General features: G+C 39.0%; 1 protein-coding gene across 1 annotated transcript in view; it reads right to left on the bottom strand.

The window, feature by feature from the left end:
- LURAP1L (leucine rich adaptor protein 1 like) overlaps positions 1 to 10,392 on the bottom strand; it is a 47,299-nt gene extending 36,907 nt beyond the window's left edge. Inside the window, exon 1 of the mRNA XM_003911709.5 lies at positions 9,365 to 10,392. Coding sequence (XP_003911758.1) covers positions 9,365 to 9,673 — 309 coding nt within the window. The 5' untranslated portion in view covers positions 9,674 to 10,392. The remainder of the gene's footprint in view (positions 1 to 9,364) is intronic.
- Between the last annotated feature and the right edge of the window lie 3,969 nt (positions 10,393 to 14,361).

Genomic DNA, 14,361 nt, shown 5'->3' with positions numbered 1-14,361 from the left:
AGCCAAGGGAGTGCTTGTGTCACCCCCTCCCCCAGCCCCAGACAGTGCAGCTCGCAGTTTTGGCAGAGACACCTTCTGTTTGAAAAGAGGATACAGTAAAGAGGACTTTGTCTTGTAACTTAAATACTAGCTCAGCCATAGTAAAATAAAACACGAAGCAGAGTACTGAAGCCCCCATGCCAGGCCCTAGCTCCCAGACAACAGACGTTTCTAGACACATCGTGGGCCAGAAGGGAACCCACTGCCCTTAAGGGAGATAACCAGGCCTGGCAAGATTTGCCATAAGCTGAATAAGAGCCTTTGGGCCTTGAGTAAACGTGAGTGGTAGCCAGGCAGTACTTGCCATGGGCCTAGGGCAGTGGTGGCCATGAGGAGAAACTCTTGCTTGAGGAAGTAAGAGAGGAGAGTAAAAAAGACCTTGTCTCAGAATTTGGTTATCAGCTCAGCCACAGTAAAATAAAGTACCAAGTAGATTCTAGATTCCTAAAGTTCCCGACTCCAGACCCTTGCTCCTGGACAGCATTTCTACACCCTCCCTGGGCCAGAAGGGAACTCACCACCTTGAAGGGAAAAACACACGTTTAGAATGATTCACCACCTGCTGACTAAAGAGCCCTTGGGCCTTAAATAAACATCAGTGGTGACCAGGCAATAGTTGTCACAGGCCTTGGGTGAGACCAAGTACTGTGGTGGCTTCAGGTCTGACTCAGCACAGTCGCAGTCGTGGTGGCCACAGAGGTACTTGTGTCACCCCTCCCCCAACTCTAGGAAGCTCAACACAGAGAGAAACTTCTTCATTTGGGGTAAAGTAAGAGAACAAGAGTCTCTACTTGGTAATCCAGGGAATTATCTCATCTAGTACCCCAAACCACCAAAGTGCTACCTCTGTTAGTCTGCAAGAGTCATATTATTAGTGGGCTTGGGTTCCCCCTAATGCAGATATGGCTGCAATAGGCAAATACTTAGATCTGAACACTCAATTTTCTTTATGTACTTCTTTAAAGCCTTCCCAAGAAGGACAGGTACAAGCAAGCCCAGACTATGAAGACTACAATAAATACCTCACTTGTCAATGCCTAGACATTGATGAACACTCACAAGCATCAAGATCATTTAGGAAAACACGACCTCATCAGATGAACTAAATAAGGGCACCAGTAACCAATCCCAGAGTGACAGAGATCTGTGACCTTTCAGACAGATAACTCAATATAGCTGGTTTCGAAAACTAAACAAATCAAGATAACAGAGAGAAAGATGAGTTTGTATCGTTTGTAGGGACATGGATGCAGCTGGAAACCATCATTCTCAGCAAACTATCACAAGAACAGAAAACCAAACACCGCATGTTCTCACTCATAGGTGGGAAATGAACAACGAGATCACTTGGACTCGGGAAGGGGAACATCACACCCCGGGGCCTATTATGGGGAGGGTGGAGCGGGGAGGGATGGCATTGGGAGTTATACCTGATGTAAATGACGAGTTGATGGGTGCTGACGAGTTGATAGGTGCAGCACACCAACATGGCACAAATATACATATGTAACAAACCTGCACGTTGTGCACATGTACCCTAGAACTTAAAGTATAATTTAAAAAAAAGAAAGATAAAAATATAACCACAAAAAAAAAAGAATTCAGAATCCTATCCAATAAATAGGATAATGAAAATGTAAAATGAAATGTAAGTGAGATTGAAATAATTTTTAAAAATCAAGTTGAAATTCTGGAGCTAAACAATTGAATTGACATACTGAAAAATGCATCTGAGTCTCTTAACAGCAGAATTGATCAAGCAGAATAAAGAATTAGTGAGCCTGAAGACATGCTAATTGAAAATATACAGTGAGGGGAGACAAAATAAAATAATAAAAAAGAATGAAGCATGCAAAATTATTTTTTTAAAAAAGCCCAGGACCTCATGGCTTCACTGCTGAATTTTACCAAACATTTTAAAAAGAATAATCCTACTCAAACTATTCCACAAAACAGAGGAGGGAATACTTCTAAACTCATTCTATGAGGCCAGTATTACCCTGATATCAAAATCAAACAAAGACATATCAAAAAAAAAAGAAAGTATAGGCCAATATCACTGAAAAACATTGATGCAAAAATCCACAACAAAACAGTAGTGAACCTAATTCAGCAACACATTAAGATAATCATTCATCATGGCTAAGTGGAATTTATCCCAGGGATGCAAGGACTGTTCAACATATGCAAATTCACCCAATATGATACATCATATCAACAGAATGAAGGAATAAACCATATGATAATTTCAGTTGATACTGGAAAAACATTTGACAAAATTTGGTATCTCTTTATGATAAAAACCCTCAAAAAACTGGGTATAGAAAGAATGTACCACTACACAATAAAAGACACATAAGACAGACCTACAGCTAGTATCATACTGAATGAGGAAAAACTGAAAACCTTTCCTCTAAAGTCTGGAAATAATGAGGATGCCCACTTTCATCACTGTTTATCAGCATAGTACTGGAAGTCCTAGACAGAGCAATCAGACAAGAAAAAGAAATAAAGGGAAACCAGATTGGAAAGAAAAAAGTCAAATTATTCTTACTTTCAAATAATATAATCTTATATATGGAAAAACCTAAAGACTCCACTAAGAAATTATTAGAACTGATAAGTTGAGTAAGGTTGTAGGATAAAAAATTAACATAAAAATCAGTAGCATTTCTATATGCCAACAGCAAACAATCTGAAAAAGCAATCAAGAAAGTAATCCCATTTAAAATAACTGCAAATAAAATTAAATGCCTAGGATTTAACTAAAGACGTGAAAGATCTCTACAACAAATACTATAAAATATTGATGCAAGAAATTGAATAAGACACAAAAAGGTGAAAAGATATTCCATGTTCATGGATTGGAAGATAGACATTTTTTACATGTTCATACTACTCAAAACAGTCTCCATATTCAATGCAATCCTTATCAAAATACCAATAACATTCTTCACAGAAATAGAAAAAAATCCTAAAATTTATAATCAAAAAAGAACCTGAATAGCCAAAGTCATCCCAAGCAAAAAGAACAAAACTGGAGAAATACCTGACTTCAAATTATACTACAGAGTTATAGTAACCAAAACAGCATGATACTGGCATAAAAACAGACACATTGGCAATGGAACGAAATGGAGAACTGATAAACAAATTCACATACCTACAGTGAACTCATTTTTCACAAAGACGCCAAGCACATACATTGGAGAAAAGATAGTCTCTTCAATAAATGGTACTGGCAAAACTACATATCCATATGCAGAAGAATGAAACTAGACCCTTATCTCTTGCCATATACAAAATCTAATCAAAGACTTATATCAAAAACATAAAAGCACTGAGAGAAGACATTAGGGAAACTCCCTATAACATTGCTCTGGACAAGGACTTCTTGAGGAATATCCCATAAGCATAGGCAACCAAAGCAAAAATGGAAAAACTGGGTCACATCAAGTTAAAAACTTCTGCACAGCAAAGGAAACAATCAACAGTGTGGAGAGACAATCCACAAAATGGGAGAAAATATCTGTAAACTACCCATCTGACAAGGAATTAATTGCCAGAATATATAAGGAGCTCAAACAACTCAGTAGGAAAAATGTCTAATAATCTTATTAATAAATGGACAAAAGATCTGAATAGACATTTCTCAAAAGACATCCAAATGACAAACAGGTATATTCAAAAGTGCTCAACATCACTCATCACTGGAGAAATGCAAATCAAAACTACAATGAGATACTATATTACCCCAGTTAAAATGACTTTTATCCAAACCACAAACAATAATTAATGACAGTGAAGATATGAACAAAAGGGAACCCTTGTACACTGTTGGTGGGAATGTAAATTAGCATAGCCACTGTGGAGAAGAGTTTGGAGATTCCTCAAAAAAATAAAAACAGAACTAATACTTAATCCAGCTATCCCACTACTAGGTATATATTCAAGAGAAAGGAAATCGATATATCAAATAGATATATTCACTCCTATGTCCATTGCAGCACTATTCACAATAGCTAAGATTTACAAGCAACCTGTGTCCATCAACAGACAAATGGATAAAGAAAATGTTGTATGTACACACAATAGAGCACTAATCAGTCACAAAAAAAGAGAACCTGTCATTTCATCAACATGAATGGAACTGGATTTCATGTCAAGTGAAATAAGTCAGGCACAGAAAGACAGACTTGGCATGTTCTCACTTATTTGTGGGAGCTAAAAATGAAAACATTTGAACTCAAGGAGCTAGGGAGTAGAATGATGGTTACTAGAGGCTGGGAAGGAGTAGTGAGCTGGGGGAAGTGGAATGGTTAATGGATATATTAATATAATTAGATACAATGAATAAGATCTAATGTTTGATAGTACAACAGGGTGACTACAGTCAACAATAATTTATTGTACATTTAAAAATAACTAAAAGGGGCCTGGCACGGTGGCTCATGCCTGTAATCCCAGCACTTTGGGAGGTCGAGGGGGGCGGATCACCTGAGGTCAGGAGTTCCAGACCAGCCTGACCAACATGGAGAAAACCCGTCTCTACTAAAAATACAAAATTAGTCGGGCATGGTGGCACATGCCTTTAATCGCAGCTACTCGGGAGGCTGAGGCAGGAGAATCACTTGAACCCAGGAGGCAGCAGTTGCAGTGAGCTGAGATCGTACCATTGCACTCCAGTCTGGGCAACAAGAGGGAAACTCCATCTCAAATGATAATAATAATAATAACTACAAGAATATAATTGAAATGTTTGTAACACAAAGAAATGATAAATGGCTGAGCTCATGGATTAAACAAACAAACAAAATGTCAGCAGCATTTCCACTGGAGGACAGAGTAAAATGGGGAGGAGTAAGATTAAGTGAACTTTTCTTTTTATTTATACAATTTATTACTGTATTATTGGAAATTTTACGAGAAACATTTATTTTTTTAAGAAAGAAACAGTATTGTTAAGGGAATGCCAAAAGATCCATTGGTAGATATGTGATGAAATTACTATAAGAATGTTCATTCACAGTAAATGGGCACATTTCATAGTGCATTGATACAGTACAATTTAGGATCACTTTGGATCAAGCAGATAGCCAGGCTAACAGTGGATCTTGTTTGAATGACGGGCTGGGGATCATAGTTAATTAATCTCTGTAAGCCATAGTTACTGTATCTGTAAAATGAAATAATACTATCCTAGTTATATCTCAACATCCACCACAGTGTTTAGCCCCTTTGTAAGAAAATGAATAATTCAGGTTTAATTTAGAGGTCTAACATCGAGACCTTTGAAATATATGCTTGAAAATATAACCTTGATTTTTTTCCTTGTGAATTCTATGAGTACAGTTTACATGAGCACAATTCAGATGGATGTGTTTTCAACCGCACATCTGGGAAGTCACCACACAGTTCTGTGCAATTGATATCATTTGAGAAGAAGAGGATAACTGAGTTCCTGTTGGAAGAACAGCAGTTTGAAAGTACTGCTTAAATGAACACAAGATGGTGTCAGGATTCCAAGTTTCTAGTTCTTTCCAGTGAGTTACCTAAGGTCTAAGTTTTATCATGAACAGAATCTCTTGCGGAACTAAAATACTACCAATGAAAAGCTCTTGACACTCCTACATCATGAATATTACAGAGCTCTAAAACTTGAACTGGTCATGTCAGGAGAACCTGGAACTGCTCATGGCAGTTCTTCTGGACTGAGAAGAAGTGCTACCGGAGATCTTGGTGATAGTGGCCAAAAGGAAAGGGTATGATTGTGATTGCTGGGAAGCAGAGGGCTTTTGAATATGTTCATCCAAATCCTAAGCCAGAGACTGATTAGTGCTTGTTCCTCCTGGGAAGGCTAATGGTAAACAAAAATACAGTTTAACATGTTTAATGTTTTGAAATTCTGGAAGAAGAACAGAAATATTCATTTATTCCTGGGTGTCCACTTGAGCATGGAGGTATTCTAAAGTGTAAGAAGTGACAGCATAGGCATGGTTAAAATCTCAGATTCTGACCTCATTCTGGCTCCTCCCCTTACTATCTTGAGCATTAGCTCAATAAACCTCAATGCTTTATAAAATTGTGGTGACAATTACATTTAGTTAAAAGATTATAGGTTCCAACGGGAAAATACATATAAAATGTTTAACTATCACAGTGGCTTACCCATAGAAAAGTCTCACCAAAGTAACCAAATACAGTAGTACACCCTAATCTATGGCTTTGCTTTAATGGTTTTAGTTACCTAAAGTCAACTGCAGTCTGAAAATATTATAGTATTTTGAGAGAGAGAAAGTGAGAGAGAGAGAAATTCACATAACAATATACTCTTTTCTATTTTATTCGTAGTTATTATTAATCTCTCACTGTAACTGATTTATAAATTAAATTGTGTAATAGGTATGTCTTTATAGGACTAAACAGTCTTTATATAGGTTTTGGTACTATCCACAGTTTGAAGCATCCATGGGAGGTCTTGGAACATATCTCCCATCGATAAGGTGGGCTACTGTACTAGTTTAAGTTCCTCAGATTTCCTGGGCTATCTGACATTAGGCTCCACAATTCTTTAATACATGCTACTTCAATCAGCAGCATGCTTAGCACATAGCATGTGTGTAATAAATATTAAATCTAAAATAAAAATCAAGATTTCCAGTTGAATTGAAGCTAGGGAAGCCTACACATATTTTCTTTGTTAGTTTGGAAACATCGTCTCTACAGAGAGTATCTAATGACATGGGAGACGCCATGATAGAGTCAGTCTGGTGGAGAAAATATCTAGCCCTTCATCAGTCCCAAAGCCACATTGAACATCTAGGGCTGCTTTTGTAAGATCAACAGAACCCATGTCATTGACGTAATGCTTATTACTGCCAGCATCCTTACTGTTTTTGAATGCCTATGTAATCGTTGTTTTTCTTACATTATTTCACTGAATTCTTAAAATGCTTTAATGGAGATGCTTTCATTCCCATGTTAACAAGAAAGCTGAGTCTCAGAGTGGTTATATAACTTGTTCAATGCCACACACTAGTGAGTGAAAAAGCCATGACTAGAATGAGGACCACAGAGAGAGGGCCCAGCCTTTTTGCCAGGGAAGATAAATACATAGACTGGCAGCCCTGACATCCTATTAGGTCTTATTGATATCCTGACTTGCTTTAGACTTGCCTGAAACCCTGGCTTATCTGACTCCAAAGCCTATGAAGCTTCCACTAAACCAGAGAACCATCATTTGAGTAGTGACAAAATATTCTCCAAAAAACAACAACAAACGTGACAAATTATCAGGGACCTTAGAGACTCTCATCATGAATCCCAGTTTCAGAAATTGTGTCTCATAAAGTCTTAATAAATATTAGGTTAGTGCAAAAGTAGCTGTGGTTGCCATTAAAACCAATGGCAAAACAGCAATTACTTTTCCACCAACCTATAAAAAAGACTAATTGTGATTCATCACATAGAAGGTAAAATGCATACTCTTATGTTATCATGGAAATAAATGTCATCAGTTTAAAAATTCTCACAAAACTTGTAATTTCTCTACAGGACAGCATGGTTGTGCATCCTAAGTGGAACGTAATTATTTTTGTCAGAAAATGATCTTCACATACATACCAATCATTCCTTGGGACAGGGTGGGGTTCATCGGTTTTTGGAAATGTTACTGTTTTCAAGTTATACATAAATACTCTAAATTGTGTCTGAGTGTCCAGCAAAACGACAGTATTGTCTTTGATGTGCTATCAGTGAGCTACTGAGTAAGAAAATATGTTTCAACAAGATTTATTTATTAGATTAAGTGAATATATTAACATTCCATGGGCAAAATTACAGAAGACATGGTTAGGAATAAAATGTCCTCATCTCCTTGATATCTTCATCCCTCATATTAAGTCCTTAATTTGCAGAGTCAGCAACATTCTTAATACCTTGTACAAGGAATTTTCCTGTGGAAAATAGTTTTACCTGTTTGTCTCCACACGTATGTCTGATCTTTGTGATATGGTATCAGGCATCCCCTGACCTGTTGGTTTGTCTTCTTTCCCATTTTATCTTTTCATCTATTTTGCAAACTCATCAAGATGCCTTCCACTTTCCAGCTTCTCCATTATGTACCTAAGGGTTTTCCTTAAATTTTTGTCCAACCTAAAAACTAATAATCACTAAATGACAGAACTCTATAATAACTAAATGACAGAATGATAGAAATCATTTCCAGCATCCTGTCAGCGTGATAGAAATCTCCTAGCCTTCTTTGAAGCAAATCAAAACAACTGTGAAGTTAATTTAATGAAATTATCCTCTCTTTTTGAGGCCCACTGTTGCAACTTTCCTCATCTCCAAGCTGGTGGAAAATGCTGTTGCTTTGTGGTCAGATTCTGCAAAGGACTTAGGGAGGGATCATTTTCTCTAACCAGCTCATCAAATTCACGGAGGTCTACAGAAGTGAAGTGACGTGCCTAAGAGCCCATGACAAGTAAATAGTGTCTTAGTCTAAATACATCCAGAATGAGTATTCTTAGACCTTGTACTTGTTTCATTGTCCTATGCTTAGGCAAACGTTTGCAAACAGCAGGGAAAACAACTGCAGATTGAGACTTGAGGGAGAAGGGTGGGAGATGGTCTTTAGCAGATCCCTGGACCTGGGGATCACCTGCTCGCAGAGATCAAAACAGTGAAAAAAGCTATTCATAAGTACATCAAGGACGAGTGGGCCATTGTTTTTCAGAACCAGCTGTGGAGAATCTGCTCAACAGTGGCCTTGGAACAGCTGCGGCTGCTGCACCAAGAAGGGAGGGCAGGAGGGCGGAGCGGTACTGTGGAAGGGTGAGCTAGGAGGGAGGGCTGCAAGGACCCTGCCACGCCACCTCCCGGCAAACCAGGAAGTATTTTTGCAGTAAGTGCATTGGGCTGAGCCACCTTTTGAACCTACCCAAAGAGTTAACAGCACACAGCAGGCCTTAGTAGGGTGCAGTAACTGCAAACTCTCAACGGGCTGGTGCCTAAGAGGCTACGGGCTGGCAGCTACATAGAGCCCGGCGCAGTGAGTCGGCGCTGTCCGAAAGTACACACATTGGAGCCAGCCGACTGTGCTGTCTTTGCAAGCCATGACCGAGCAAAGTCCGTGATAAACAAGTCTCGCAGCAGCTGCCTTCGGATGAGCGCCCCCTGCGCGTTCCTCCACCCAGCATTTCCCACGCGCCCAGCGCTCCGCTCTGCAGCTCCTGCCCTCCTATCTCCCAGCCCCATTCTCAGATCCCCCCATCTTTTGGCCCAGCCCAGGTCCCAGCCCCCGCGGCTGGCGCACCACACTCACCATCTCTTGCCTGAGGAGGTGAAGCTTGGTTTCTAGCCTCTCCAGGGCGCTAGAGTGGCTACCTCGTGGGGAGCCAGAGGTTGGGGAGGACGAAGAGGAGGACGACAAGGAGGGAGGGAAGCTGCAGCAGCTGCTGCTGCTACTGCAGCCGCCGCCGCCGCCGCCACCACCGCTCCCCCCGCAGGGGTCCCTGTCCCTTTCCCTGGGAACCGGCTCCTCCCCACGGAGCGAGCGCACTAGGCTCTCGGGTACTTTGCGCCCCAGCTTCAGCTCGATGTCTCTGAGGTCTGGCAGCGGGTTGTCTTCCATGACTTTTCGGGAACGGCGATAATGGTAATAAAACGCAGCAGATGAGAGGCAGCCTCGGCCTCGAAGGCTGCTGCGAGCTCAGCAGACCTCTCCGAGCCCCAGGGTCTCTATCCTCTGCGGCTCCGGTGTACCATCCTTTCCATAACCGCCCTCGCGGTGTCAGCCCTGAAATCCGCACAGGACGCGGGGGGTCGCAGCTGCAGTTCCTTGGTCGCTGCGACTCCTCTGACACTAAGATGACCAAGATCGCCTCATTCTCTTTCTTTTTGGCCACCTCACTGCAAAGTTCAGTTCACTGATATTGCAGAGAGAGGGGGAATAAAGCAAGTAGTGAAAGAAAAGAGAGGGAAATGAAACCTGTTTTAGCTTTACCAAGGGAACATTTTCACATTATAAAACCGTCCGTTCACATCCCTGCGCCGCTCACTGACTGCCCATCTGGTACCACGCGACACAAAATAATGATGCAGCCAGAAACGATGTCCTGGGTCGTTTCATTTTCCAGCCATATGTCTCCAAGCTTTCGGGATATCCTGGATTGTCAGAAATAATCTCTGGTCAGTGAAAGAGGAGTTCAGTCTTGTGCATGGACGCATAAAAAAGAGCTAGTTAGCTTAGCAGGAGTTTAACGGCTTCCTTGATGCAGGAAAAATGTCCTTCTTCCCATTTAGGCTGTTTGATCCAAGTCATTGTGTTCCTCTTAGCCTCGGAAACTTTAAACTCCGCTGGCAGGTGGACCAAACCAGGGCCAACCCTTGTACCGTATATCACAGATAAGAAGAGCAAGAGGAATTTTCCCAACCCTGTCGCTGGTAGAAGAGTTTTAACGTCCTGCTTTAGTTAGGAGTAACAGTTGATTTTTCAGTTTTCCTGACTAAATCGCCTGGTGGCTACAACCTTTAAAACAGGTTTTAAAATGAGAGATAGAGGAATGACTTCATATTTGGTGTCGTTCGTTTCCCATCTCTCTACAAACAAAAAACTTCTCTTCAGAAGACTTTCCTAGCAATTTTATACTAATAAAAAGAGTGAAACAATTTCATCAAAAGTTCAGTGAAAATGTACAATCAAACTTAATTATCCTACCAACTGTTACCGTATGCAAACAAAAGCGAAGAATTAATTAGCCAGGATAACTTATATGACTCCTGAGATAGCAGCAGTTTTAAGAGGGAACAGTTGCTGAGCTACTTACTTTTACTTTAATTATGAAAGAAAAAATATCGGGAATGACTGTTTAAAATGTTGTCTTCTTTAATAATTTGGCTATAAATTAATTTATAGATTTTTTCAACTATACAAATTGTACAATTAATTGTATAGTTGAAAATTTGTATAATTTTTTAATTTATACAATTGTACAATTCATTAATTGCGATACTTCTACCGAGTAAGTTATTATGAGCTACATGGATTACAGATTTGAATCAGCATTGAGTTTGTGTCAAAAATGTATTAGTAGAGGATACTAATTTCAGTCTAGTAAACTACAATTTTTGATTTCCATTGAAATATTTCAAAGTATGTGCCCCTCTATTTCTGCGACAAATAAGTATTTGTGTTCCTGGTCACTCTGAGGCTTCATTTCCAGAGACATCATTCAAGTTTTACACTTGTAAGAACATAGATATATACATCTCAGAGTTTGTTTCTATCATATCTGACTCTAGGACAGCTTATACGGAGAGGAAACAGGCATTCTAAAGGAAATATTTTGTGTCAGATAAAAAAATGCTGAACTTTCTTATCAACATGCCAGAAATTTGCATGCTATTTCTCCCTTTTGAAAAGAAATGAAGAAAATAGTTATAAGTTAGGTGACCCATTTCAAAGTTAGAACTACCACTTATAGAATCACGAGAAAACAAGACCAAATCTCAGCTCACTGATAAAACTACATGCTTGTTCCTAAATTTGGAGAAACACAAGCTCATTGCATAAGAATTGCACTATGACATGTAATTATGAAAGGCTTGTGTTTCAGTCAAGAACAGTTTATTATTACAAAACCCTTACAAAGTTCACCACAGGGCTGGCTAAGTGCAGTTTATAGATGCAATATCTAGCTTGAAATTGATCAGTAAAAAAAAAAGTCAAATTATTGTGTGTCAACATAGAAAAATGGGACACCTCCTTTGCTATGAATCACAGACTGTAAAATCAGTATTTGAGGCTGAGGATAACATATATGCACACACACACACACACACACACGCATATATATAGTTTTTTAAAGAAGTCTGCAGAAGAAACTCCTCTGAAAGTAAAAGTGTGATGTATATGCAAAGTAACCTTTAGTTCCAGTGAAATTTTAAAAAATGCAAACTTTTGAACAAAAGCTTAGTATGTCAAGCCTTTCAATTTTTTTCAGTTAAATGCCTATTGACATTTTATTTTAAAATGGAGACATTTTGGATGACGCTTTAGCTAGTTTTCAGAATATATTAAAATCATTGAATGTTTATGGATCTATAATAGAGTGTTGTTAGTGCTACCATAACTGCTTTATGTGGTTTGATCTGAGGACATTTCTTACTCTATTTGAAAATATATATATTTTTTTACTTTGGTTCTTGAGCATGATTTTATTTCAAGATTCTCAAGAAACTGAGTCATCCTGGGCAATATAGCGAGACCCCACCTCTTCAAAAAGTTTAAAAATTAGCCAGGCATGCACTTGTAGTCGTAGCTAAGGGGTTAGGGGTGGGGAACTGAGACCAGAAGACTGCTTGAGTCCAGGGGTTCAGGGTTGCAGTGAGCTATGATCGAGCCACTGTCCGTTAAGTCTTTGAGACAGAGTGAGAAACTGCCTCAAAAAACAAAAACAAAACAATAAACAGACAAAAATGCCCACAAACAAGAAGGACAAAAATGTGTGAGATGTTTCACCAATTGCTCTTAGCCTGAGAAGTTAATTACATCTTGATTTGGGGAATCAGTTGAGAAGACTTTGCAGTAATGAGTCCAGGATGGGGGCTTGGGGTAGGAGTGAATTCAGCAACAAGTAGGAGAGGGAATATAGGGAGGACTGAGAAAGACAGGGGGAAAATTTCTTGAGTCATATCACTCTTAGTAGCACTCCCTCGCTGCTCATACTTTTCTTGTCCATCTCCAACTACCTCTCTTTCTTTGATTAGTAGTATTTGCCATGTCAACAAACACCTAAACTCACAGTGTTTCTCTAAGCCTAATAATATACTGCAGAGTAAAACTGTCAAAATGGTTATTGTATTGTTTTTATTTGTGATATAATTTTTTATACTTTATTATGTGCTTCCTTTTAAGACCACCATATGTATAAGCTGGATTTGCCTCTTTTTTTTCTATTCAAAATGCATAAGGAGTCTAAGAATGAGTGTTAAACTATGGAGGACTTTAAGAGTCTGAGTTTCTTCCCTAGTTATGTTGTGTTCATGGAGAAGGAAAGGGAGCCTCTTATTTATCATTAAAAAGAAAGAAAAACTAGTGGCTAATAGGAACATTGTTGGACTCAGATGACAGGTTTTGAAAGAATGCCTCAGTCACAACAGACTGATGTGATGCATGCTTCACTCATTCCACACTTAGAACACTTCCTGGTTTGAGACACAATACTCCCAGCAAGAGTAGACTCAACAACGCTTCACGTAGTGTGGGTAACACCACTCCTTAGTCTGCTGCTGGCATTGTGGTTAAAAGAAGAAAAGCCTTCCACCTTCTTTCTGGCACTGATTGCAAGTTTGCAGCATTCCCAACTCTTGCTGGCACAGAGTTCAAGGGGTAGGGCAGGGTCTCTTACCTGAGACTCCACTCCCCACAGTGCAGAATACTATCAAGCAGCCAACAGCCTCAAATTACGCCTAAGAATTTTAGGAAGTCACTATTTAATAAGTATCAGGTTCTTTCACTGTTTGTTTTTAAATGTGTAGAGCTGCTGCTTCTACAAATATTTTTGTTTGGTTTATATGCATAACAAGGAAGATGTTATAGCAAAGCTAAAGAATGTTGACCCTATCCATATACAGTTGAATTATGTATCTGCTAAAGTTACTAAGGTTTTATCCTGCTTATTTATAGAGTCATTTAATTTACCTATAATTTTGTAGCTGGCTTGGGTCTGTTTTACTATGTGAAATCATCTACTTATTACCAACTTGAACCACTTGTACATGAGAATGCTATATATATTACTATATCTCTATATCTATTTAACAATTAATGTGTTTGAAATATCTCTCTCTAAGGTGTACAGACCCTTTAAATAGTCTCTGATTGAAATCTAGTTAATATTTATAATCAGAGCTAAACACTTCCCTGAGGATTTAGTAGACAATACTAAAAGTAGGTCACCAGCATATAAGTCTTCCTTATCCCCTCTTCACAATCCCTGTCAAATCTCTCTGCCTTCATTATTTGTAATAGCATACTTTATTTGCTTTTTCTTGCTATCCTGAGCTCTAAATTCCTCCCGAAAGGTACAATGCAGGGCCAAGAAAAGAGATCTCTACAGCTAACTTTGGTCTGTTCCTCTACAGCCATCCCAATTTGGCCTATAGAATGGACTTTATAGGTTATTTCAATGCTGTGCTGGTTTATGTTTACAACCAACTCTCTGAAAATATAAAAATAATTGATTTGTAGCTTTTAGCAACATTCATGGTATAAATACTGTCATCATGGCTGATATCAAGCTACCAATGTGAGATGTG

This window comes from Papio anubis, chromosome 13 (assembly GCF_008728515.1).
Source record: "Papio anubis isolate 15944 chromosome 13, Panubis1.0, whole genome shotgun sequence".
NCBI lineage: Eukaryota > Metazoa > Chordata > Mammalia > Primates > Cercopithecidae > Papio > Papio anubis.
Note: the sequence above shows the minus strand (reverse complement) of the source record. Positions and strands in the feature narration are given on the sequence as shown.